Consider the following 26,572-nt stretch of genomic DNA (forward strand, 5'->3'; position numbering starts at 1 on the left):
CCTTCCCGCCTTCCCACACTCCCGAGAGGCCTGGAGCAACTGAGGCACTCGGTTTATGCAAATTAACCCACCATCTTTGTTGGGTTAATTTGCATACTCACTCCTGATTGGCTGTCGGTCATCACGAAGGTATGGTCAATTTGCATCTTACTCTTTTATTAGTGTAGATGCTCGCTGTGTCCGTCTAAACTAGGTGTTTCTCGGGCAACATTTTTGTGGCACCTCCTCTTCCCTAAAGCCTGTTAGGATTCAGTGTCTGCTTCAATGGAGACAATCAGAAGAAAGGTATTTGGATGTTTCTGAAAATTTCTAGGACAACACGTCCACCATTTCAGCTCTAGAGAAGTTCATGGTCTAGAACGAAGAGGGATTCAGTGGTTTCATTCTGGTTAGTGACTTTCCCCCCTGGTCCCCCATCTTTACAGCTGAGATTCTTTTCTGTTTTGACACGAGAAGAAAAGCTACCAAGAACATAGAGGAATGTCTGTCAGTCAGATTTACTCCTTTAAATGGGGGGAAAGAGCCTGGCCGGTGTGACTTAGTGGTTGAGCATCGACCCATGAACCAAAAGGTCCCCGGTTGGATTCCGGGTCACGGCACATGCCTACGTTGCGGGTTCGCTCCCCAGTAGGGGAGTGGGTACAGGAGGCAGCCAATCAGTGGTTCTCTCTCATCATTGCTGTTTCTGTCTCTCTCTCCCTCTCCCTTCTTCTCTGAAATCAATAAAAATATATATTTTTTAAAGAAATGGTGAAGCCTTTACTGGTCTCTCCTATAGTTGGTACCCTCACTGTGTAATTTATGGCTGTCGTAATTGGCTTGCAACTCCTGCCATGGTTTATGATCTTAAGGGACTCTGCCTCCACCTGCTAGGCATCGTACGCTAGTAATGTTGTTAGTTTGTACATCGGGAATTACATTCGCCCCCACAACTTCCAGCCTTCCCATACTCGCTGATTACCATATACAGTGCTATTTGTCACTTTTCAGGGAAACTGCCTCTTGTACATGTTCAATATTAGAAGGGAAAAAATGAGCTTGGACGTTAAAGAATAAAATATACTGGTGTATGGGGAAGTTTTTCTCATGGTGGGCATAGTGAATAAAAATATAGCTTTAATAGAATAAATCCATATTGTGTAGAAGAGTACCAATAAAATTGTTTCTTTCTCTATCGCCAGTTAAATAATGAATGAAGTCCATAACGCTTCCAAGAAACTGGTGTTCTGTAAATTAGGTGACCTTATACTTTGTCTATTCATATTTTAAATTACTTTCTTTTTTGTTATATAGATAGAGCTACCTCAACATCTATAATCATTTCCCTTATTACTCTATATTTTTCCATCTTTTTACAATGCACAAGACATCTTACATTTTTTAAAACAGTTCTTTGTGAACTTCTAACGCATATATGCATAACCCAAGGGCACAGACAATAGGGTGGTGAAGGCCTTGGGGGGGCGGGGCTAGAAGGGGTCAATGGGGGGGTGTGGGGAGGAATAGGGGACTTATGTAATATTTCCAACAATAAATATTTTTTAAAAATAAAAACAGCTCTTTGTAAAATTTTTGATTCATGCAGGGAAGGTCGACATGGTGAAGATTTGTGCAAAAAAGAAAAGTCTTATTTGTATGGTTCCGTTTTGCGATGGGCACTATGAAACTATGAGTAATTCTATTTGTTCCACTTATTCTCAAGTTTATGTAAATCAAATCCTACCGTTACCCTGTCACAAACATCACTGACTAACCTTGCTCCTGAAATGTATTCCAGACCACTCTCCCAGCATGAATGGGCTTGAAATCCCTCATTCATTTTCTCAGCAACCTCGATGGCGCGGGGGGGTCGGGGGGGGGGCTCTAAACATTAGAGAAAAACAGAGCTGTGACCGGCCGAAGCCTGTGTCAGAGAATATTCTATGTGGAAAACTAATATCCCCCTCTTTCCCCCTTTTAAAATACTTCTTTTAATTTTTATGTTTTTCAATTTCCAGTTGACATTCAGTATTGTTTTGTATTAATTTTGTGTCCAGTGTCCAGCTCAGTGCTTAGACAGTCATGTACTTTACAAAGTGTTCCCTCCGATATGTCCAGCACCCACCTGGCACCGTACAGAGTTATGACAATGTTATTGACTCTGTTTCCTGTCTGTGCTTGACCTGCCTGAGGCTGTTTTGTAACCACCAATCCGTACTTCTCAATCCCCTCCCCTTTTTCTTTTTGAATGTATTTTTATTGATTTCAGAGAGGAAGGGAGAGGGAGGGAGAGATGGAAACCTCAGAGATGAGAGAGAATAAACTACGCTTTTCGTAAGGGGGATGGCCTGTTTCTAGGGCAGCCGAAGGTGGGGCAGGTTCTGGGAAACCTCTTTTTGGTCAGATGGCTTCTCGGTTATGGGTTACCTTCACTCCAGTGGTTGGAAGAATGCAGATCTTGCTACGTTAGCTCTGGATGTCTACCCTGCTCCTGTAACCCAGACTCCCTCTCTGAGCAATACTCTCCTCTCATCGTTCCCCCAACTTTAGTAGCTCCCATACCCTCTTCTTCACAATTAATTTTTAAAATTCCCCATTTGTTTTTCTCTTTCGATTTGCGTTGCTTGACCGCCTTAGTGTCATACTGAAATAGTGATCGCTTTCGTACAGCAAACGCCGTGCAGCCCTAAACTGCAAAGAAATCTACCGCCGGGACCCTCCTTCTGTGAGGTGATTCCTATGGTCAGGTACAAAGGCTACAGCAGGAGCCACGACTCTTTTTTTTATTAATATATTTTTTATTGATTTGTTCTTACAGAGAGGAAGGGAGAGGGATAGAGAGTTAGAAACATCGATGAGAGAGAAACATCGATCAGCTGCCTCCTGCACACCCCCAACTGGGGATGTGCATGCAACCAAGGTACATGCCCTTGACCGGAATCGAACCTGGGACCCTTCAGTCCGCAGGCCGACGCTCTGTCCACTGAGCCACACCGGTTAGGGCCCGAGCCACGACTCTCCGCCACCATGGAGACTTTGACCTAGTTCTTTGCCCATCGTTCTAGGTACTGCCGCACCTCCCTGCCACTCCCCTGGGTCTTTGACGTGAGGAGGTGAGGTCCTTTGTTGCGAGGAAGGACATGGTTTTCCTGCGGGCGAAGTCAGGAATAGCCTGAGCTGGTCCGACTGAGGACGGACGGGCGGCAGACCGCAGGTTGAAATGCTAAACCGTTATCTTTCCCTGCGACGGCACCAACACGGCAGCAGAGATGCATCATCTCTGTCGTTTCCAACGTTTCAGTCAATGGAATAAACAATTGCACCAGGGTCATTCTGACCTTGGCATCAAATAGTAGATGCTTTGCAGGACTTGGCTCGTGGAAATGTTTTCAAAGTATATTCTTTATATGCCAACAGAGGGAAATGGATATAAAGATTAAACCTAGGAAGAGAGTGAACGTTAAAAAGCTCAAGCAGCCAGCCAGTGTGGCTCAGTGGTTGAACGTCGACCTATGAACCAGGAGGTCCCGGTTCCATTCCCGGACAGGGCACATGCTTGGGTTGCGGGCTCGGTCCCCAGTGTGGGGCGTGCAGGAAACAGCCGATCCATGATTCTCTCTCATCATTGATGTTTCTCTCTCTCTCTTCCTCTCCTTTCCTCTCCCAAATCAATAAAAATATATATATTTTTTAAGTTGAAGCGGAGAACGAGGAAAGAAGCAGTTTTTAGGATATCTCCCCTTGTTTCTCTCTGCTAAATATCAGCACTGTAAGGTTTTGTTGTTGTTGTTTTCTGTTTCCAGGTGGCCAGAGTCTATCCTTATCTGGGCAGTTACTTGAATAATTTGTACTATTATTCCTAGGAAACTACGTCAGGCTTTTAAACACTCTAGCGATGGCATAGAGCAGAATTGAGGAGCCTTCTGCAGGGCGCCAGGCTTGTGCTGTAGATGAGATTGTGTCTCTCTGAGCCCATAAAACAGGAGGGTAGCCGACATCCAGGGTCGTTGGGTTCCCATAAATCCACGGAGCTCTGACGGGGATGCTGATGTACCTTAGGGGCCACTGTTGACCTTGATCTCCCAGGAAACACGACGGACCACGGTAGAGAGAGCGGAACGGATGTCTGCTCTTCAAGGCAGATGGGCTTGAGTCTTATATCATTTTATATTATTAAAGGGAAGGGCATAAAATGTCAGAGTGGGCATATCTATTTCAGTCTGCTGCTTGGGTACCGCTCAGAAACTCTTAAACTGATATTTGCCCCTCTAAGAGTGTTTGAGGGAATTTTAAATTCTAGCACGGCGAGATACTCATCACTCTATGGGGATTGTAGTAGACATTGTTTTAGATGGTGCATGTTACCATGGCAATATCATAAATAACGTCTAAACAGGGTAAGCAGACATGGTACGGATGACCGGGTTTATGAAAACTGTTGGCATAGATCATTAAAACCGATTGAGAGTGTCAGCAGTTATAAGATGCACATTAAAATGCAAATGCTCTTTTGATTAATTAGAAAATTAACCCCAATGTAATGTGCGTGCCGGGGGTCGAGAATTTAAAATCGGAGAATAATTATATTTCCACACTTTAAAAGGTATTTATTTACTTACACGGATCGGACACTCTTTACTGCTGCAGGTGGAAAAGTGGCCTTCCATTGGTCAGCTTTCCCCTCATTCCAGGCTCATGTTATTAACCCTCCATCGACTTGAGGACTCACGCAACACCCCGGCTTCCCCATGACTTTTAATCGTCATCCCTCTACCCCGTCTCAGTCACCCCCTGCCATGATTACACCTTCAATGTTACTAGCAGGACAGTGTTGGATCTGCTCCGCTTTCAGCTCATGTGCAACATGACTGCGATTTTATTAAATGCACTAGAGGCCCGGTGCACGAAATTCGTGCACGGGGAGCAGTGGGGAGGGTGTCCCTTGGCCTGGCCTGCACCCTCTCCAATCTGGGACCCCTTGTGGGATAACCAGCAGATGGACATCCCTCTCACAATTCAGAACTGCTGGCTCCTAACCACTCGCCTGCCTGCCTGATTGCCCCTAACTGCTTCTACCTACCAGCCTGATTGTCCCTAATTGCTCCCCTGCTGGCTTGATTGCCCCTAACCACCTCTGCCTCAGACTGCGGTTTTATTAAATGCATAGTTCCTTCTGTCCACAAGTCTGTGCATCTCTATTTAATTAGGTCTTTGATATTTTATATACAAGGGAATATTACTCTTCCATAAAAAAAGAATAAAGTCTTACCATTTGCAACAATGTGGATGGACCAAGAGGGTATTGTGCTAAGTGAAATAAGCCAGGACGGAGGAAGACAGATACCATCTGATTTCACTTCTATGTGGAACTCTATAAAACAAACAAAGAACAGAAACAGATCATAGGCACAGAGAATAAACCTGATGGTTGGCAGATGGGATGGGGATTGAGGAACTGGGTGAAAAAGACAAAGGGATTGCCCTAGCTGGTGTGGCTCAGTGGATAGAGCAGGCGTCCTCAAACTACGGCCCGCGGGCCACATGTGGGTGTTTTTGCCGTTTTGTTTTTTTACTTCAAAATAAGATATGTGCAGTGTGCATAGGAATTTGTTCATAGTTTTTTTTAAACTATAGTCCAGCCCTCCAACGGTCTGAGGGACAGTGAACTGGCCCCCTGTTTAAAAAGTTTGAGGACCCCTGGCATAGAGCATCGGCCTGCGAACTGAAGGGTCCTGGGTTTGATTCCAGTCAAGGGCACATGCTGGGGTTGCAGGCCCCACCCCCAGTAGGGGGCGTGAGGGAGGCAGCCGATCAATGATTCTCTCTCATCATTGATGTTTCTCTCTCTCTCTCCCTCTCCCTTCCTCTCTGAAGTCAATTTTTAAAAAATGAGGTAAAATACATTTTTAAAAAAGAAAATACATAGCAGACAACATGTAGATGTCACCTTTAACCGCTTTCTGAAGGCAGCCTCCTCTTCAAATCAAAGCGTATTCCCAGTAACCAAGACTTGGAAACAGCCTAAGTCAGTGGTCGGCAAACTCATTAGGCAACAGAGCGGCAAATGCGGCTCGCGAGCCGCAGTTTGCCGACCACTGGCCTAAGTGTCCTTGGCAGATGATTACATAAAGGCGTGGCACATATAGACAATGGGACACTACTCAGCCATAAAAAAATGATGACATAAGTAATATTGGATTCTCTAGTCTTGGCGAGATTTTGCCCTCCTCAGGATGCCCAAAATGCTAGAGCTAAGAGGAAAGTAGTTAGCACATTTTGTGTTTATGAAAATTGACACAGACCGTTTCCATTTAAAGATAAAACGGAACAAAAGACAGAGGCAGAATCTTTTGCGGCAGTAGAGCAAAGAGAGAACTAAACAGAAAATTAAGAGGGAAAGAAATGAATAAAAAAATAAAACTTGCCCTGGCTGGTTTGGCTCAATGGATCGAGCGTCGGCCTGCAGACTGAAGGGTCCCAGGTTTGATTCCAGTCAAGGGCACATGCCTGGGTTGCGGGCTTGATCCCCAGTAGTGGGCGTGTAGGAGGCAGCCAATCAATGATTCTCTCTCATAATTGATGTTTCTATCTCTCCCTTTCCCTTCCTCTCTAAAATCAATAAAATAGATTTAAAAAATAAATAAATAAGAAATAAAAAAAATAAAACTTGATCAGAGCAGAATCCCCCAAAAAGGAAAAGATGGGGGTAGAAGTAAATTAAACACACGGAAAGGGGGGGAAAAAGAGTTCTGGCATCAAAGATGGGGACATAGAGCAACTTCTTAAATATACAAAAGTCTTGCCCAGCCAGCGTGGCTCAGTGGTTGAGCATCGACCTATGAACCAGGAGGTCAGCGTTGGATTCCCAGTCAGGGCACATGCCTGGGTCTTGGGCTCGATCCCTAGCAGGGGGCGTGCAGGAGGCAGCCGATCAGTGATTCTTGTTATTGATGTTTCTATCTCTCTCTCTCCCTTCCTCTCTGAAATCTATAAAAATATATTAAAAATATATATATATGGGGACCAGGGAGAATTGCTGAGCAGTCTTCAGCAGCTGCTCTGTGTGAGAGAGAGGAAAGTGCTGGACCCGAGGCCGTAGGCAGCTCATGCTGGTTTCCACTGCAGATCAAAGTGGGCATCGGTCAGTGTCCTCCTGATAGGCCGAGGTTGGGGGCTTGGACCCCAGCAGGGCACGTACAGGAATCAACCAATGAGTGTATAAATAACTGCAACAACAAATCTGTTTCTCTTTCCCTCCATCCCCCTCTCTAAAATTAAAACAATAACACACACACAAAAAAAAAACACTTCTATGAAGGAACTAATTCTGCCTGGAAGGTTCTCACTTCAGACCTAAGTGAAATGATTTTACCTGTGAATCTTTTGCTAAAAACGTAAGAGTCCTTTCCCAGCTGGTGTGGCAGTGTCCAGTGTGGGAGGCAGCCAATCGATGGGTCTCTCTCACACTGATGTTTTTCTCTCTCTGCCTCTCCCCCTCCCTTCCACGCTCTCTCAGAAAAAAAAAGAAAACAAAACAAAAAAACAATGGAAAATTATCCTTGGTGAGGATTTAAACAAAAGAAAAAGAAAAGGGAGAGGTGAGAATGAATCTGGGATGTGGATTGATATTTGAAGTGTTGGAGTGAACTCAGGTTTTTATTTTATTTTATTATTTTTTTTAATAGTCATTTGAACTTGTTGGCTATTTTATTATTTTTCAATATATATTTTATTGATTTTTTACAGAGGAAGGGAGAGGGATAGAGAGTTAGAAACATCAATGAGAGAGAAACATCGATCAGCTGCCTCCTGCACACCCCCCACTGGGGATGTGCCAGCAACCAAGGTACATGCCCTTGACCTGAATTGAACCTGGGACCCTTCAGTCCACAGGCTGACGCCCTATCCACTGAGCCAAACCAGTTAGGGCTGAACTCAGGTTTTTAATGTATAGAGACAGATGTCAAAATATAAACAGGAGAGAGCCTGTGTGTTTGTGTGTGTGTGTGTGTGTGTGTGTGTGTGTGTGTGTGTGTGTGTATTTCCTAGCGTTGTGCACTGGGAGGGTCTGGGAGAGGCAATACCCCAGTAATAATAGACATGCTTAGTACTTAGGTCTTGGTTTCTAAATCGTATTCTCCACTAAAAGAAAAAACTGGAAACAAATGTACAAACAAGGAAACAAAACTCAACAGACCAGACAACGTACGGTGGTTCCCAGAGGAGCAGGAGGTGGGGATAGCACAGGGTAAAGGGAATCAACTATGTGGTGACGAAGAGGTGCCTTTGGGTGGCAAACACACATTGCAACATCCAGCTGGTGTGTTACAGAATTGTACTTGATACCTGGAAAGGATCGAGCCCGCAGCCCCTGTGACCAGGAGTCAAACTGTGACCTCCTGGTTCCTAGGTCGACGCTCAACCACTGAGCCACACTGGATCTCACATCAATACGTGTTGCCTCTCCGCTTCGCCTTTTGTTTTTAGGGTAGCGATGCTTACTCATTTTCTCTTCCTGATCCCATCATTCCCTAGTCATTTATTCTGTGGCTTAGGGGTCTGTGAAGGGGTTCTCTTTGCTTCGGAGGGGGTGGTACAGATGGCAGGTAGGGAGGCGTGAGGAGCAGCTGCTGTTGACGGCTAAGCCAGAGGGAGATTGAGGACCAGCCTGACGCAGCTCAGCTCGCCTCCAGCCGAGACCACGGTCACCCTGTGCGAGGTGGCCGCTCTGTGGCTCAGGGCGGTGCTGTGCGCAGATACACGTATGTTTCACCCCACTCGGACCCACAGAGCAGTGTGTCTGCAGTGCCTGCCCATGTGTGCACATGGCTTGTGAGGGGCCTTCCCCCGAGTCTGTGGGAAAGGAGGTTGATAACATAGTTTGGGAGGTGGTGGTCAGAGCAGCATCCAGAAAATTTTATGGAGCCCCCCTGCGTTTCATTTTTAATTTCGATCATGGATCTTGTAGTGAACTTTCCTTGACTGCTTTTTTTTTAAAAAGATTTCTTAGTTCCAGCCGGTTTGGCTCAGTGGATACAGTGTCGGCTGTGGACTGAAGGGTCCGGGTGGATTCCGGTCAAGGGCATGTACTGTGGTTGCAGGCTCCTCCCAGGCCCAGGCCCTGGTTGGGGCTCATACAGGAGGCAACTAATCAATGATGTGTTTCTGTCACATGGATGTTTCTCTCTGTCTTTCCCCCTCCCTTCCACTCTCTCCAAAAAATCAATGGAAAAATATCCAAATATCCTTGGGTGAGGATTAACAACCAATCAATCAATCAATCAATCAGTAAATGGATGACTTTTTAAGGGGAAAAAAAAGATTTTTTTAAATTGATTTTTTGAGGGAGAGAGAGAGAGAGAGAGAGAGAGAGAAACATCAATGTGAGAGTGGAACATGGATGGGCTGCCTCCTGCACATCCCTGGCAGACCAGGAATCGAACCAGCAACCTTTCAGTGCCTGGGACGATGCCCAGCCAGCTGAGCCCCACCAGCCAGGGCTTGGCTACTTTTGATGAGAAAGAAGAAGAGCTAACTCATCTGGAAGTCTTGATGCAGCGGTTGAATTATTTAACAGGCTCTCACACACGGTGTGGGCGTTTGAAGTCTGTGTTGAGGAATGAGCAGGAAGGTCTCAGGCATTTTCCCCAGAGCAGCCCTTCTCTGGCTGTGAGGGAAGGAATTGTTTCCCAGAGGATTCTCGTGGCATCCGAGCAGCTGTCCGACCCTGCGCCCCGTGGGCCACAGCCTTCTCACTCCCCCCTCTCTCCTCTTCTCCGCAGTCCCAGCAGCGGTGCATCGTGGTCTTCGCCCTGGTCTGCTGCTTCGCCATCCTCGTGGCCTTGATATTCTCGGCCGTGGACATCATGGGAGAGGATGAGGACGGGCTCTCGGAAAAAAATTGCCAAAATAAATGTCGGTAAGAGGTAACAAACAAAAATTCTCTCTTGGGGGGTGGGCGAGAGAGCCAGAGGGCCCTGGGCAGTGGAGAGATGTCACAGCCGCACGTGGTCCCCGGCGTTCGCCTCTGGGTCCACCGAGACTCTTATTTTGACAAGGAAATAAAAGGGAGTCGTGATGTCATTCGTTTTACAGTTTGGGCAGATCCTGTCCAGGGGGGTGGGGGACAAAATGACAGTCTGCACCAGTCCGCACTTCTGAAGGCCTCTGCTTATGAGGTTTCCGTCTGTTCTGTGACGGCCAAAAATGAGGACCCCGAATGGACAGGGGACAGTGTGCTAATTGTTCCATCAAATAGAAGTTAAAAGAAAAACACCATCTCATGCCCGGCCGGTGATGCTCAGTGGTTGAGCATCGACCTATGAACCAGGAGGTCATGGTTCGATTCCTAGTCAAGGGCACATGCCCGGGTTGTGGGCTTGATCCCCAGTAGGGGAGTGTGCAGGAGGCAGCCCATCATTGATTCTCATCATTGATGTTTCTCTCTCTCCCCCTCTCCCTTCCTCTCTGAAATCAATAAAAATACACATTTTTTGAAAACTGAAGTCAACCACAAAATGACAAGTTACTATGAATTAGCGCTTGTAATGAATTTTAATTATAATTTTCTCCCATGGGAAGCATCGGTCTAAGTGTCTCTCCTTTCTGGCTTAAAATCAACCACCCGGGAACGTGCATGTGAGTTTTTATCCTGACTTTTCTGCCTCGAGGGTCGAACGTCTGGCGCCCACAAAAAAATGTCTGGAAAAGGCAACTGGAGTTTGATTTCTTTGTAGCTCATGATATATTAGAGTCTTGTTACCAGGCAACTGTATTATATGGAGAACAAAGGATACAGGAGAGAAGTCAGTTCACATTATAGATTTATTCCTTCAGGTTCAGAAGGCGTCCCCTCAGTCTATTTACTTCCCAGACTGGATTTGGGAGAAAAATTGTATTGGGATCATAAAAGCAATAGAACAATAGCGATCGTCATTCCCTTCTCCCTGGAAGCTCCCGACGTAATGTGGACAAGGGGCCAGTGGCCCGTACAGGGGAATGCTCTGCCCTCTCACCTCACCCTGCAATGATTACTGCTGGTGTCCTAGCCAGTTTGGCTCAGTGGCTAGAGCGTCGGCCTGTGGAGTGAAGGATCCCAGGTTCGATTCCGGTCAAGGGCACATGCCCAGGTGGCGGGCTCGGTCCCCAGGACGGGGTGTGCAGGAGGCAGCCGATCAATGATTCTCTCTCATCATTGATCTTTCTCTCTCCCTCTCCCTCTCCCTCCCTCTCTGAAGTCAATAAAAATATACTTATAAAAAAAAGAAAGGCCTATCAAGCAATATGTAAATATTAACCCTCTCCTGTTCCTTTCAGAGTCAGAATCCCCCTCTTCCCACATCCTCCCTTCTCCTGAACCAACTTCCTCCTGATTGTAGTTGTGGGGTAAACAAGGACCAAGCGCGTGAGAACGGGGGCTCTTTATTCGGAGCTTGCTATCACAGGGTGGTCAGCCACCGTCCCCCGCGTCTGGCAAAGTCTCCAAGGCAGGCAGGGGAGGGGGAGACCTTTACAGCAGCAAAAAGGGAAGGTTCGGGTGCCCTGATGGGAGGCTGTTGGTGTGAGGAAGCGGGAGGCCTGCCCACTAGCAGCGTGGCATCCTGGGTGACTGGCTGGGAGTGCGTGTTTGACTCTGATTGGTCCCAGGTCGGAAGTGGGGACGGAAATTAGGGAAACTGGCACTTGCTAAGCAAGCCAGGGCCGTTTGGGTTCCAGAAGTCACGGCTCAGCCCTCTAGATCAGTGGCCGGCAAACTCATCAGTCAGCAGAGCCCAATATCAACAGTACAACGATTGAAATGTCTTTGGAGAGCCACATTTTTTAAACTTAAACTTCTAACGCTACGTCTTCAAAATAGACACGCCCAGGCCGTGGTATTTTGTGGTAAGAGCCACACTCAAGGAGCCAAAGGGCCGCATGTGGCTCACGAGCCGCAGTTTGCCGACCACGGCTCTAGATGATGGCTAGGGAAAGCAGCCTGACTTGGAGCAGGCTGGCTTCCTGGGCAGGTTGCTATACTTTGTGCTCAGAGTCCTGTTTTATATATACTAGAGGCCCGATGCATGAAATTCGTGCAGGGGCTCAGCCCTCACAGCCGCGGTAGCTTGCCTCGGCCCTCGCAGCCCCGGCTTCATCTGGAAGGTCGTCCAGAAGGATGTCCGGAAGGACATCTGGAAGGTCATTCGGTTGTCCGGTCTAATTAGCATATTATGCTTTTATTATGATGGATGGTCTGGTCCATTGGCATCTGCAGTCTCCCAGTTTCTGGAACATCCTCCTGGACCCCAGCCCCTTCTGTTTTAATGTTCAATGTTCTCGTTTTCTTGTTACCCAATCGCTCCTTCCGGCAGCATCCTCCATGCCCCCCAGGTCACTTGCCTCCCTGGAGCTTTGGCTTCAGCCACGATGCCAGGTCACAAACAGGCTGACTCCTGGCTCCACCCATCCTTGTCCTCGGGGCAGCCTGGCCATCGCATCCAGCCCCTCAACAGAGGAGAGCGAGTTTCTCTGTTCTTCAGTCCTAGGACCCTTTTGGCAGGGATGCCCCTGGGAAAAGAGGGGACACGATTTGGGGATGCACCCCAGTGCGTACGCGAGCACTGAGGTAGACCAGGAGGGGACGCGCCCACCTGAAGATGTTCTGCCCAGCCTGCCAGTCCCAACACAGCCCTCTGTGCAGAATGCCATCCACCACCTCACCCCTTTCCTGGCACTAACTTCCCCAGGCTCCACCTCAAGGTGGCGCCAGTGAGCAGGTGCTGCTCAGCTTCCAATTACCCTCTCCTTGGCCTCCTGGCTTTCTGTTCCTGCTTTTCTCCTTAGGGTGTCCTGATCATAGAGAGCGCCGCCCGCCCGCTGAGATCTTATGACGGTGAAGCTACAATTAAATTCCCTCTGGGTTTGCAGCTCTTCCCACTCCCGGGACCTGGAAGAATATAAACTCTGTCAGTGGCTTCTCTGTGTTTTGACAGCCTCTTCCCAAGATCTCTCACCCCGGGCTCGCTCTCCGAAATACATGTAATTCAGCTTATCTCTACTACTTCTACACACCGCCAACTCAGTCTTTCCCCAACGTTTATGTCTTTCTAAAAAGCTACCTTCTGCCCGGCCAGTGTAGTTCAGTGGTTGTGCTTCGAGCCAAGAACCAAGAGGCCACTAGTTCAATTCCCCCCCCCCCCCCCCCCGCAATCAGGGCACATGCCCCGGTTGTGGGCTCGATCCCCCGTGCGGGGCGTGCAGGAGGCAGCCGATTGATGATATTTCTCTCTCATCATTGACGTTTCTATCTCTCTCTCCCTTTCCCTTCTTCTCTCTGAAAAAATAAATAAATAAAATAAATTTTTAAAATAAAAGTAAAAAATGTATCTCCCTATAAAAAAAATACCCTATTTATAATTTTTCTGTCGGACTTATTTTATTTCTTTTCCCCCTTTTATTACTTTGCCGCTATAATACTGAACTAACAGTAGACTGATGTTCCCCTCGGCGCTCATAACTTCCACATGAATCTATAACATAAACACTGCTCGGCACTTATCCTCCGAAGTGCCTTTAACCAACCTCAGTTGTTAGGCTCAGCAACGAGGTCCTCTGACCTCGGTAAATGACCTTGACCCACTGCTTTGTTTCTTCCGGGGGCGTTTCTGTGTGCTTCCCTCCTTTCCCAGTGCGTTTCCAGTTGCTGCTTCGGTCCCTCCAGGGGATGGGGGACAGGTACAGTGACACAGAGGCAAGGCTCTCCTCCTTCCTTTGGTGACTGAGCCAGGTTCCCCCTCCTCCGTCCCCTGCCTGCCTTTCCTATGAGAGACGAAGGACATGGACTGCAGGGCGGAGTTACCTGGTGTGAATCTGGCGGGGCCATTTGGGAGATGGGAGATCTTGGGCAGGTTTCTTGATTTTACGGGGCCACATTTTTCCTCACCCGCCCGATGAAGACACTTGTGGTGCCTGACGTGAGAGGGTTCTGTGAGCACAGAATATGTTCCTGCGCGTGCCCTTCATCCAGGAGCATCTGTGATGTCATCGCGGACCAAGCCAGCCGGCTATTGTGCCTCTAATTAAGGGGCAGAAGTTCACGGCCCGAGTTTGCAGCCCCTTCTAAGTTCCATCTCACTTTGCTCCGAAATAAAGACCAGCTTACAATTCACTTTTCATCCTTTTCTTAAACTACGGGTTTTTCTTTTTATGCACATTAACTTAGATCTGCTATGCGTTAGATTGACAAACCCAGTGATGTCTTTACTGTTGGGCCTAGCTTGTGTGGCTCAGTGGTTGAGCGTCGAGCTATGAACCAGGAAGTCACAATTCGATTCCCGGTCAGGGCACATGCCCGGGTTGCAGGCTCAATCCCCAGTGTGGGGTGTTCAGGAGGCAGCTGATCGATGATCATTGATGTTTCTCTCTCTCTCTCTTTCTCTCCCTCTTCCTTCCTCTCCAAAATCAATTTAAAAAAATCAAGTAAAATAAAACTGGCAGGTGAGAGTGTACTGAAGCGCAGGGTATTTGCATAATCTCAACATCTATCCCTATAAAGTACTTTTTAGTTACAACAGGGAAGTCCTGCCCACAACCCGTGCATGTGCTCTGACCAGGACTTGAACCAGTGACCTCTTGGTTCATGGGTAAGGTGACCAGATCATCCCGCTTTTGGCAGGACAAAACCAATTTTTAACAATTTGTCCCGCGTCTCACGGCGTTTTTAAAAAGTCCCTATTTTTGGAAAGATTCTAAAATAGGGACTTTTTTAAAACGCCGTGGGACGCGGGACAAACTGTTAAAAATTGGTTTTGTCCCGCCAAAAGCGGGACGATCTGGTCACCTTATTCATGGGTCGATGCTCAACCACTGAGCCACACCAGTCAGGCCAGCTACTCTTTTTTAATGGGCAATGATTTCCATGTAACAACAAGTATCTAATACAGGAATAATACTGTTCATTGAGATACTATGTGTTATCCAGATCAATGTATTATCCCTCCATGGGGGAATGCACTTTTGGGAAATAATGGGATTGTGAGAGGGGAGACTGAAGTTAATAGATTATTTGCTTACAGACTATTTTATGGAAATTAGTTAGAAAAAGAAAGCTGCCGAAACCGGTTTGGCTCAGTGGATAGAGCATCGGCCTGCGGACTCAAGGGTCCCAGGTTCGATTCCGGTCAAGGGCATGTACCTTGGTTGCGGGCACATCCCCAGTAGGGGGTGTGCAAGAGGCAGCTGATCTATGTTTCTCTCTCATCGATGTTTCTGACTCTCTATCCCTCTCTCTTCCTCTCTGTAAAAAATCAATAAAATATTTTTTTTAAAAAAAGAAAGAAAGCTGCTGAAGAATTGCTAAAATGAAATAGTATAACTAACGTTGCATGAATAACTTTTCATAATAATGGGGAATGGAAGACAAAAGCTTAATTTTAAATGAAGGAAAGAGAAGTCCTCAAACGTTTAAATTCAGATATGTATATTCTTCCGAACTGTATTCTCATATGAAATGACACATATGGGCGTATTTCACCACTGAGTCAAGTAAAATTCAAATTTCCTGAATTACGAGATATTTGATTAGCTTAGTACCCTGAAAGTATTGTTTCTATTCCCATAGCTAAAATCTCAAAGGCTATTAGTTTTCTTAATATATTTTTTTAATTGATTTCAGAGAGGAAGGGAGAGAGATAGAAACATCAGTGATGAGAAAAAATCATTGATCGGCTGCCTCCTGCACACCCCCACTGGGGATCAAGCCTGCAACCTGGGCATGTGCCCTTGACTGGAATTGAACACGGGACCCTTTAGTCTGCAGGCCGACGCTCTATCCACTGAGCCAAACCGGCTAGGGCTCAAAGATTCTTTTAAAGGTGATATTTTATCTTTAGCGTTTAATGTTCAAAAGGAGGAAATGTGAGCGATCGTGCCACTTCCTAATGGTCCATAATTACCTACCACTTTAGGAAGCAGCAGAAGCTAATCATCTCAAACTATTAATTTTAATGAAACGTATATAATTAATGATGTTGACATTTCCTGTCGCCAGGTTTGTTCTCTAAAAAAAGTTTGAGTGTGGGGTATATTTTTCAAAGAGTTCACGGAACCCATTGGCACAGCCATTCTGATGATCACCAATGGTGCTGAGGACAGAGAGCACAGCTGGCCTTTGCCCTGAGAGCCTGTTTCAGCCGCCCTGGCCTGAGGGCTTCCCATAGTGACAGAGCTGCCCTTTAGCCTGAGGCAAGCAGGACATTGACCGAGGGAGTGAAGAGGAAAAAGAAAGCCCAGGTGCCCTGGCCGGCAAGGATTAGTAGTTGAGTGTTGACCTATGAACCAGGAGGTCATGGTTTGATTCCCGGTGAGGGCACATGCCGGGGTTGTGGGCTCCATCCCCAATGTGGGGCGTGCAGGAGGCAGCTGATCAATGATTCACTCTCATCATTGATGTTTCTATCTCTCTCTCCCCTTTCCTTTCTGAGATGAATAAGAATATTTTTTTTAAAAAGATGTCACATTACTTGTTTTCTCCACTCTTGCCAACATTGTAGTATACACTGAGTGTGTGTGTGTGTGTGTGTGTGTGTGTGTGTGTGTGTGAATGATTCATATATATATTAGAGGCCCGGTGCATGAATTTGTGCATGGATGGGGTACAGCCAGCCTGGCAAGCGGGAGGGGACATGGGCAGTTGGCCGGCCTGCCTGCTGGTTGAACTCCTGGTCGAGAGAACAATTTGCATATTAGCCTTTTATTATAGAGGATATACACTGAGTGGCCAGATTATTATGCGTTCAGAGATCATCATCATCTGGCCACTCAGTGTATTGTCAAATCCTTTATCTTTGCCAATCTGATGATGAAAAAGTGGTGTTTTATTGTTTGGTTGTTTTTATCAATTATGAGTCAGGTTGAAACTCTTCACCCATGTTTATGAGCTGTGTCTACTCTTCCATCTGTGACTTGCCTGTTCATGTCCTTTGTATGGACATGGTTAGGAAAAGCATGGCTCCGGAGAGGACCAGTAAAACACCGGGAAGTATCTGAGAGCAATACAATAATCATTATCATAACAGTAACACAATCAGTGACATCCCACAGAGCCCGTCTGTCTTATCAGAGAGGTAGCATGAGATTTTTGAGCCTCTCTTTTCCATTGAATTAGAAATAATCATTGTAGGAGCTATTCACAGGTCATTATTACTTTGTTGTGCTTTTATAGAGCATGGAACATTGATTATCCATGCATCTATAAGGCGACCTCCCACTGTAATCTCTCTGCATCAATAATGGTGACATCCACTGCATGGGATGAGCCGAGCTTGTCCCGTGTTGTAAATGAAGTACTTCATCCTGAGCTCGCTTTCGGAAATACTGCAGGCTGGGCTCTTTGCTTCCCCAGCTCTGAGGCAGATGCTTTCTTGTCTTACTAATAGCTGAGGGGAGAGTCGGCCAGCTATTCTGTTTTCATTTGATTATCACATTATCCTGGCATCCAGGTCTGATTAGTTAAGGGACTCGGAACTAGACTTGCAGGTGGGGGTTGGCTGTGACCCATCACAAATGACCATGCTTATACATGATTTCGTTTTATTATTACATCTGTCACTTTTCATATACCTACAATATGCCAGCTACCGTATAAGGTGCCTGCCGGAAGCCAATTCCAGCATGTCATAATAGCAAGAGTTTCATCAAAAGGTTGATGGATCTTGGGGACTCAACAAGGGCTGAGTCACATATGTTATCACCTGTTGGGAATGGCTAAAGGCATTTCCCCAAAACCTGAATAGGATGATTGTTTGCTGCCAGACAGCTCAGGGCATCTTAATCTACATGTTATTGCCTCCTACTGGCCAAACACCGTAGGCTATTCCCCATTCTGACAATGCTTCTGTGTGAAACTACCCTTTGAAGTGTATATTTCCACCTGGCCTTAGGACAATTTGTGTTAATAAAAAGCAAGGGGTCCTGAGACAAGCAGAACTTAGCTCCTTCAGCTAGGCTCCTCTGACTCCCAATGCCTTTCAAAATTATCTTTCGTCTCTGGACTCCTATTTAATCTACACACAGCCTTTCTCTAGATTGCTGAACCCTTCTTAATGCTGGAACAAGAACCCCAGCAAGTGCCTAATGTTATCTCACTGATTCTTTTTTTAATTTATTTTTATTTTTATTTTATTTTATTGTTGACGCTATTAGAGGTGTCCCCCTTTTCCTCCTGTTTACCCATCTCCACTGGGTCCCCATCCCCCCCGCTTCCCTCTGGCCATCAGCACACTGTGTGCTGTCTGTGTCCATGGGTTATGTATACACTGTATGTTCTTTGGCTAATCCCTTCACCTAATCCCTAGTCAACCTCCCCCTCCTTTCCCCGACAGCTGTCAGTCTGTCCATGTATCCATTCCTCTGTTCCTATTTTGTTCATCAGTTTATTTTGGTCACTAGGTACAATAAAGCAGATATTATTTTTATTTTCCAGATGAAATGATAGATTCAAAATTATTATTTTTTTAATATATTTTATTAATTTTTTACAGAGAGGAAGGGAGAGGAAGAGTCAGTTAGAAACATCGATGAGAGAGAAACATCGATCAGCTGCCTCCTGCACACCCCCTACTGGGGATGTACCCACAACCAAGCTACATGCCCTTGACCGGAATCGAACCTGGGACCTCTCAGTCCGCAGGCCGACGCTCCATCCACTGAGCCAAACCGGTTAGGGCTCAAAATTATTTTTTTTAAATATATTCTTATGGCCCTAACCGGTTTGGCTCAGTGGATAGAGCGTTGGCCGTGACCTCCCAGTTCATAGGTCAATCAATGCTCAACCACTGAGCCACACCAGCCAGGCCTAGATTCAGAATTATTAAATAACCTACACATCTATTAAGGGGTCAAGCTGGGTTCCCAGCCAGGTGTCGCCGACCCTTTTCTTATTTTTGGCTCAAGTCAGGGCTGCCCATTGCAGGGGGGAGCAGTGCATGACATTCACACACTGTCCACACCCCACACCCCTCCATGGAGCAATGAGCCCGCATCACTGTGTCCTCCGGGCTCAGCTGTATCACCATCAGTCTCTGCCTCCGTACTTTGCCCTGTTTCATCCAGCACCACAAGACTCTTCCATCACTGGGCTTCAGCTATGGGTGCATCCCTGTGGAATGGGCTGGAAATGGTCCGTGGAGATGGATGACCATAGACTGTCTCGTGCCCCGTCATGAGCGGCGGGACGACGCACATCCTGAGTCCTGGCCGCCCCTCACAGACTTGGCTCACATGACAGTGTCCCCTCCACAGCTCGGGCTTCTCTCTGGATTCGCCCATCTCAAACTCTTAACCAGATCCTGGTCCATTCCTGTCCCCTTCCCCCCGGGGAGACCCTAGTCCCCAGGTCTCAGTGTGCTCCCCAGGACCCCCCACAGGCACCCCCAAAGGAGGGGGCCACTTTCCAGTGAAACTGTCGCTGGCGTGGAGCCTCCCGATTGATTTCACTCGTCAAAACACTAAACCTGTTTCTGAATTTCGCAAAGCCTGACCATGCCATGCTCGCTCCGTGTCTTTAACCTGAACTTCACCGGAAGGCTGGCGCCAGGAGGCTGTTCTCTGCATGGAGCAGAGTCTTTCCTGGAGCCTGGCGCGTTGCTTTGCTTTGTTCTGCAAGAAGCTCTGAGCTGCAGGGGAGTCCAGTGCCCGCCTGCCGTGCCTGACTGACATCACCCCCCCTCCCCAGAGGGCATCCGGGCCCTAAAAGCACCCCGCTTTCCCCAGCCCCGGTGCATAGCTACCCAGTGCTTCCTTCCCTGGGCGCAGCTTCCCCTCATCCCTCCATCCCTCAGATGTCACCGGAGGCCACCCCCCTCCTGCGGGAGCTCTCCTGGTCCCCTGGGTCCTGTGACCTTACCACTCTGGGTGCTAGAGCTTGTTATTGCCCCAGCAGGTGTGGCTCAGTGGGTAGAGTGCCGGCCCATGGACTGATGGGTACCACGTTCCATTCTGGTCAAGGGCATGCTCCTCGGTTGCAGGCTCAATCCCCAGCCCTGGTTGGGGCGCATACGGGAAGCAGCCAATCAATGTGTCTCTCTCACATCGATGTTTCTCTCTCCGTGTCTCTCCCCCTTCCTTCCACTCTCTCTAAAAATCAAGGGGGGAATATGCTCCGATGAGAAGTAACAAAAAAAAAGTAAATAAATGAGGACGCGTTATGTGCTGTGAACACCGAGTGTTCGTTTTTCCAGGAATTTAACCAATCTCCACAAAGAGGCTAGTTTTACAAATTAGCATCTTGGACTCATTGCACATTCCCATTACGCATGGGAACTCTACACACTTCTAAGCTTCACTCGGTCCATAATGTTGAGCTGAGCTCCTTTCTACAAACGCTTTTGTGGATTTGATTGTTTTTCCTTTTGTATTATTATTTTTTAAAAAATAGGATTAGGAGCCACAGGTAAGAGAGGGACTTTTTTTTTAAATATTTTTATTGATTTCAGAGAGGAAGGGAGAGGGAAAGGGAAAGATAGAAACATCAATGATGAGAGAGAATCACAGATCGATCGGCTGCCTCCTGCACACCCCACACTGGGGACCGAGCCCACCACCCAGGCATGTGCCCTTGACCGGAATCAAACCCGGGACCCTTCAGTCTGCAGGCCGGTGCTCTATCTACTGAGCCAAACCGGCTAGGGCGAGAGGGACTTTCTGACTTTCCGAAAGTATTAGCACCAGATGTCATGTATGTCTCTAAATATTCTTAGGTGGATGGGTATTGAGTTTGGTCTTGGTTCAAGAGAGAGAATTTATGCGAGTTCAGTCGAGGGGCAGTTCTAAAAATCGACGCCACTCTCGATTTATGTGTGAATCCATTCCGCCTGCGGCGTTGAAGGCGATCGTGTCCATATTCAGGCTCAGGCACAAATGCTTATGGTCTTAGCGGTCTCACATTTTATTCCCTCTTGGGAATCACAGGGTATGAAAAGACCCCCAGCATAGGGCAGATTTTGGCGGGGGGGCAGTTTCATGGCAGGTGAGTTAGGGTGAGACTTCTCAGGCGTGTGCTCTATTATTTTTTTCTGATTGAACTTATTTCAAATTTGGGGAAGAAGGGACCAGTGGCATTTGTCCTCTGTATACATGATCGCCAAACTTCATCCCATGCTTAGGCCCCCGATGCCAGGGAGCGCCCGTGGGGGTAGCTGGTAAGGCGGGCATTTGAGGCACCCAATGTCACTGCGCTCTTTTCTGTCTGCTCTGCGAGCTGGCCAGCTTGTTGGGTGGGGACTCTGTCTCAAGAATATTCACACAGTGGCTGGTGTGTGTGTGCCCACGTGCTGATGGTGGAGGGAATGAAGAAATGCAAGGCTTTGCCCGGCCGGCGTGGCGCAGTGATTGAGCATCGACCTATGAACCAGGAGGTCACAATTCGATTCCCGGTCAGGGCACATGTCCAGGTTGCGGGCTCCATCCCCAGTGTAGGGCGTGCAGGAGGCAGCCGATCCATGATGCTCTCTCATCATTGATGTTTCTAGCGCTCTTTCCCTCTCCCTTCCTCTCTGAAATCAATAAAAATGTATGTAATATTTTTAAGAATAAAAGCTAAAAAAGGCTCAGCTTTGTCCCTGAAGAGCGAGCATGTGGTTCCTTGTGACCGGGGTGAGGAAGGCAAGCGAGGCAGAGGCAGGCGGCGAGGCAAAGAAGACCGTGACGGCCACGTGGGGGCGGGGGGGGGGGGGGGGGGGGGAGTCATGTGCACCGTGCTTAGGAATTTGGACTTTGCTGTGAAGGAAACTTGGGTTGGCAGGAAAATGGACATGATCCTATTTGCATTTCAGGGGAGAATGTTAATCTGTCTGATGAGGTAGCTAAAGCTTGATCCTGGATGCTGATCTAGAATCCCTGGGTGCTTGTTAAAGTGCACACGCCTGGGTTTACGCCTAATCCTATAGAATCAGAATTTCTGTGGGTTCGGCATCGAAACCTGCATTTTGAAAACCCCACAAAATCCTTACAACTGATCAGCTTACAGTGTGGGAACCACTGGGGAAGGGGATGGAAAGGCAGGGGCGGGAACTCAGACCAGCGCAGATATTGGAGTCAGATCAACTCGAGTTTCAGCTCAGTCGTTTATTGGCCTAGTTTTAGCCTAGTTACTTAGCATCTCGGAGACTGTGGTTTTCCTTCCATAAATGGGTTTAAAAGTACCCACCTCGTGCTGGTGTGATCCAGATGAAGTGAGATAACATGTCAAGTATCTAACAGGTTTGAAGGCACATTGGAATCACCTAGGGCAGTGGTCGGCAAGCTCATTAGTCCGCAGAGCCAAATATCAACAGTACAACGATTGAAATGTCTTTTGAGAGCCAGATTTTTTAAACTTAAACTTCTCCTAACGCCACTTCTTCAAAATAGACTCGCCCAGGCCGTGGTATTTTGTGGAAGAGCCACACTCAAGGGGCCAAAGAGCCCCATGTGGCTCGCGAGCCGCAGTTTGCCAACCACGGACCTAGAGGAGTTATTCAATCTCTGTGCTCCCCAAGATCCTGGCATGGGGTGTAAAGGCTTCAAGAGACTCCCCAGATGATTTTGATTCGAAACCAGCAGAACGACACAGCTCTCCTTCCCCCGGAGTGGTGACAGCAAAGCTATAAAAAGGGATAAATTTGCCTGGCCAGTGTGGCTCAGTGGTTGAGCATCGACCTATGAACCAGAAGGTCACAGTTCGATTCCCAGTCAGGGCACATGCCCGGGTTGTGGGCTCGATCCCCAGTTGGGGGCATGCAGGAGGCAGCTGATCGATGATTCTCTCTCATCATTGATGTTTCTACCTCTCTCTCCCTCTCCCTTCCTCTCGGAAATCAATAAAAATATATTTTAAAAATAATAATGAAAAGGAATAAATTTAGGAGATTTTTTTGAAGCGACAGTGTCCAGGATTCTCAGGTGTTTCATCTGGATGAGTGAAGGTGCCCAGACAACAGGAGAAAGCAGTTGTGTTTGACACGTGGAGTTGATGGCTCATCTCAGGGGAACCATGTCCAGAAGTGAGTGCCCCCTACTGGACACGGGCCTCAGGAGAAAGTCTGGGCGTGGAGATGAAGAGTAAACCATGGCTTCACAGGACATGATCCCTCAGCGATAAGATGGAGGATTTAAAAAAGGCCTCATGCCCTAGCCAGTTTGGCTCTGTGGCTAGAGCATCAACCCTTAGACTGAAGGGTCCTGGGTTCTATTCCAGTCGAGGGCACATACCTCAGTTGCAGGCTCGATCCCCGGCCCTGGTCTGGGTGCATGCAGAAGGCAACCAATGGATGTGTCTGTCTCACATCGATATTTCTTTCTCTTCTGTCTCTCCCCCCGCCCCCCCCCCCCCCCCCCTCCACTCTCTCTGAAAATCAATCGGAAAATATCCTTGGGGAAGGATTAACAAACAAAAAAAAGAGGCTTCATGATTCACCTCCAGGTCAACACCAAATTGTAAAGGATTCCGAAAAAAACAAACTCGAGTGAATAAAGTTGAAAATAAATATTAGGAAGAGAAAGAGGAGGGGGTTTTATTTTACTCGCACCCTAAAGAGTCACTCTCATGCCACAGTGACATCAAGAACGACTGTCAGCCGGCTGGTGTGGCTCAGTAGATTGAGCCTCAAAGCATGGACCAAGAGGCCCCAGGTTCGATCCCCAGTCAGGGGGCCTGCAGGAGGCAGCCGATCAATGATTCTCTCTCATCATGGATGTTTCTCTCTCTCTCTCTCTTCCTCTCCCTTCTTCTCTATCTAAAAATCAATAAAAACATATGGAAGGGAGGGAGGGAGAGAGGGAAGGAGGCAGGCTAGAAGGCTATAAGTTTCTTTAAAGCAGGAACCCTGTCCTGCCAGTGCTGGGCACTTGAGCCAAGGCAGATGGTCGCCTGGAGGACTGAGTCTGTAGACACAGTGGTTTCTTTGGGTTTACACTTGTACCTGAAATCCGCCAAACTGCTGGTTTACTGCCGCTCGTGTGGAAAGAACACTTCCAGGCATCTTTTGTTCTCCTGAACCGTTGTACGCAAAGAGTTGACCGAGGTGATCGAGAGAAATCTATGTCCTCTGCAGAATCAAGGTGATAGTTGTTTTTTAAAATATATATTTTTATTGATTTCAAAGAGGAAGGGAGAGGGAGAGAGCGATAGAAACATCAATGATGAGAGAGAATCATGGATCGGCTGCCTCCTGCACATCCCCCTACTGGGGATGGAGCCCACAACCCGGGCATGTGCCCTTGACCATAATCTATCTGGGGACCCTTCGCTCCATCCACTGAGCCAAACTGGCTAGGGCTCAAAATGATGGTGTTGGGGTTTTGTTTTGTTTTTGTAGTAAAAACCCACCCCTGATGGTTTCTTGTTTAGTTCGTTATTAATGACCAACTACCCAGTTACATCTTTAGTCCTTGATCGTCGAGCTTTTAATATGAGGGAAAGCACGCTTGTCTGGAGTATGGACGTTTTGGGATAAAAGAACTCACATTAGGAAAGTTAAAATTCCAAATATGCTGATCTCTGCATACCGGCTTATACCAATTATGCTGCATGCTAGAGCTCATTACCTTGTATTTTTCAGACGGATGTTCCTTTGCCTCCTATTAAATTTGAAATGTGCACAACAGACGAACACTTTCAGGGAGTCAGCATATTTGAGAGGCCCTGTCTTGTTTTATTATTCTGTTAACTCCATTTAAAACTATTAACAAATACTGAGAGGTCGTGAGAACATTGCTGTTCAAGTGCTAATACAGAGAATTACAGCTCACTATGTTTCAAGTTTAAACCAATAGACACTGAAGAAGTGTAACTCATTGTCAAAGATTATTTTATATAGTCACACAGAAACACTTCTAAATCAGATGAGCTAGCCCGCCGGTTTGACTCAGTGGTTGAGCGTCAACCCATGAACCCGGAGGTCACAGTTCGATTCCCAGTCAGGGCACATGCCTGGGTTGCGGGCTCGATCCCCAGTGCAGGGCATGCAAGAGGCAGCTGATCAATGATTCTCTCTCCCTTCCTCTCTGAAATCAATGAACATACATATGCATATAAATCAAATGAGCTATGTGCAGTCAATTTCTTTAAACTTGTATAAAAGATGGAAAGAGATATCTAACAACCAAAAGAGAATATAATTAAATGCCATGTTTTTAAAAATATACAAAATTTCAAGCAGAGGATGGGCTGTACTTTTTTAGTTTTGTCTGTTCAAGCCAGAGAAGGGATGGGGAAGGATCAACATTAGTCTAACATGATTGTATGTCAAGAACCTTAAATAAACATCTTTTCACATCTTGATTAGGCTGAGAGACGTTACGTAACTTATTCTCACGCAAACCAAGTGGGATCACTGCCAAGCTGGGATCCGGTCCTCACCCTAGGATTCCAGCATCACCCCATCTTTCCACCCAGGGAAGAACAATTTTGAGCTACCACACTCCTGTCTTCCGTTTGCAAGTACTTAGCAGAGAGTTCTGTCTTTCAGAAACCAGTAGAAGTCATTTCCTGCAAACACTTTGAAAAACTAGGCCATGGCCCTAGCCGGTTTGGCTCAGTGGATAGAGCATCAACCTGTGGACTGAAGGGTCCCAGGTTCGATTCTGGTCAAGGGCCCATGCCTGGTTTGTGGGCTTGATCCTCAGTAGGGTGCGTGCAGGAGACAGCCGATCAATGATTCTCTCTCATCATTCATGTTTCTTTCTCTCTCTCTCTCCCTTCCTCTCTGAAATCAATAAAAAATATATTTTTTAAAAAGAAACAGGTCATGAACAATATGGGTAATTTGATTTCTGATCAGAAATACGATGTGACTCTAACATAATAAGATCTCTGGCTTATATTTGCCTCTCAAGATTATTTCATGAGTTTCCAGAAAGTTCTGAGAGCTGCAGGATTGGCAGGTCAGGGGTGCAGCTCCCCAAAGTGTAGGTGTGTGTGTGTGTGTGTGTGTGTGTGTGTGTGTGTGAATTCTGCCAGTTGGTCCCTGTAACTCTGGTTACTCCAAGATACACAAGCCTTGGGTCTGGTGTAAGACCTGTATAAGCTACAGCAAGGGTGGCTCTGTGGAGACCCGAGTCCATGCTTGTCAACAGGAAGGGATTCAAGTGTATTATCATTTTTTAAACTCCATGCAGACTGAACCGTCCTCCTGTATGGAGTCCGCCCACAAGCCATGACTTGGATCCTTCCTTCCCAGTTAGAGTAAGTGGGTAACAGAAGTTCATTCAGAACATAGGGGAGGTTGGAAAATGAGAAACTAGAGTATTTTCTTTCCATACACACACACACACCCAGAGTGGCCAGATTATTATGATCTCTGAACACATAATAATCTGGCCACTCAGTGTATATCCTATATAATAAAAGGCTATTATGCAAATTGTCCCCTCGACCAGGAGTTCGGCCAGCAAGCAGGGCAGCCAACTGCCCATGTCCCCTCCCCCTGGCCAGGCTGGCCGGACCCCAGCCATGCACAAATTCATGCACCGGGCCTCTAATATATATATATATATATATATATATATATATATATATATATATATATATACTGAGTGGCCAGATTATTATTCATTCAGAGATCATAATAATCTGGCC

At 46.9% G+C, this 26,572-nt stretch overlaps 1 protein-coding gene across 1 annotated transcript in view; it reads left to right on the forward strand.

The window, feature by feature from the left end:
- The window catches only part of PLD5 (phospholipase D family member 5), a gene marked incomplete at both ends in the record, with an annotated part of 180,933 nt that overhangs the window by 66,713 nt on the left and 87,648 nt on the right, over positions 1 to 26,572 (forward strand). Inside the window, one exon of the mRNA XM_079763616.1 lies at positions 9,762 to 9,898. Within this exon, the coding sequence (XP_079619742.1) occupies positions 9,762 to 9,898 (137 nt within the window). The remainder of the gene's footprint in view (positions 1 to 9,761; positions 9,899 to 26,572) is intronic.

This window comes from Cnephaeus nilssonii (assembly GCF_951640355.1).
Source record: "Cnephaeus nilssonii genome assembly, chromosome: 23".
In the NCBI taxonomy this organism is placed as follows: domain Eukaryota; kingdom Metazoa; phylum Chordata; class Mammalia; order Chiroptera; family Vespertilionidae; genus Cnephaeus; species Cnephaeus nilssonii.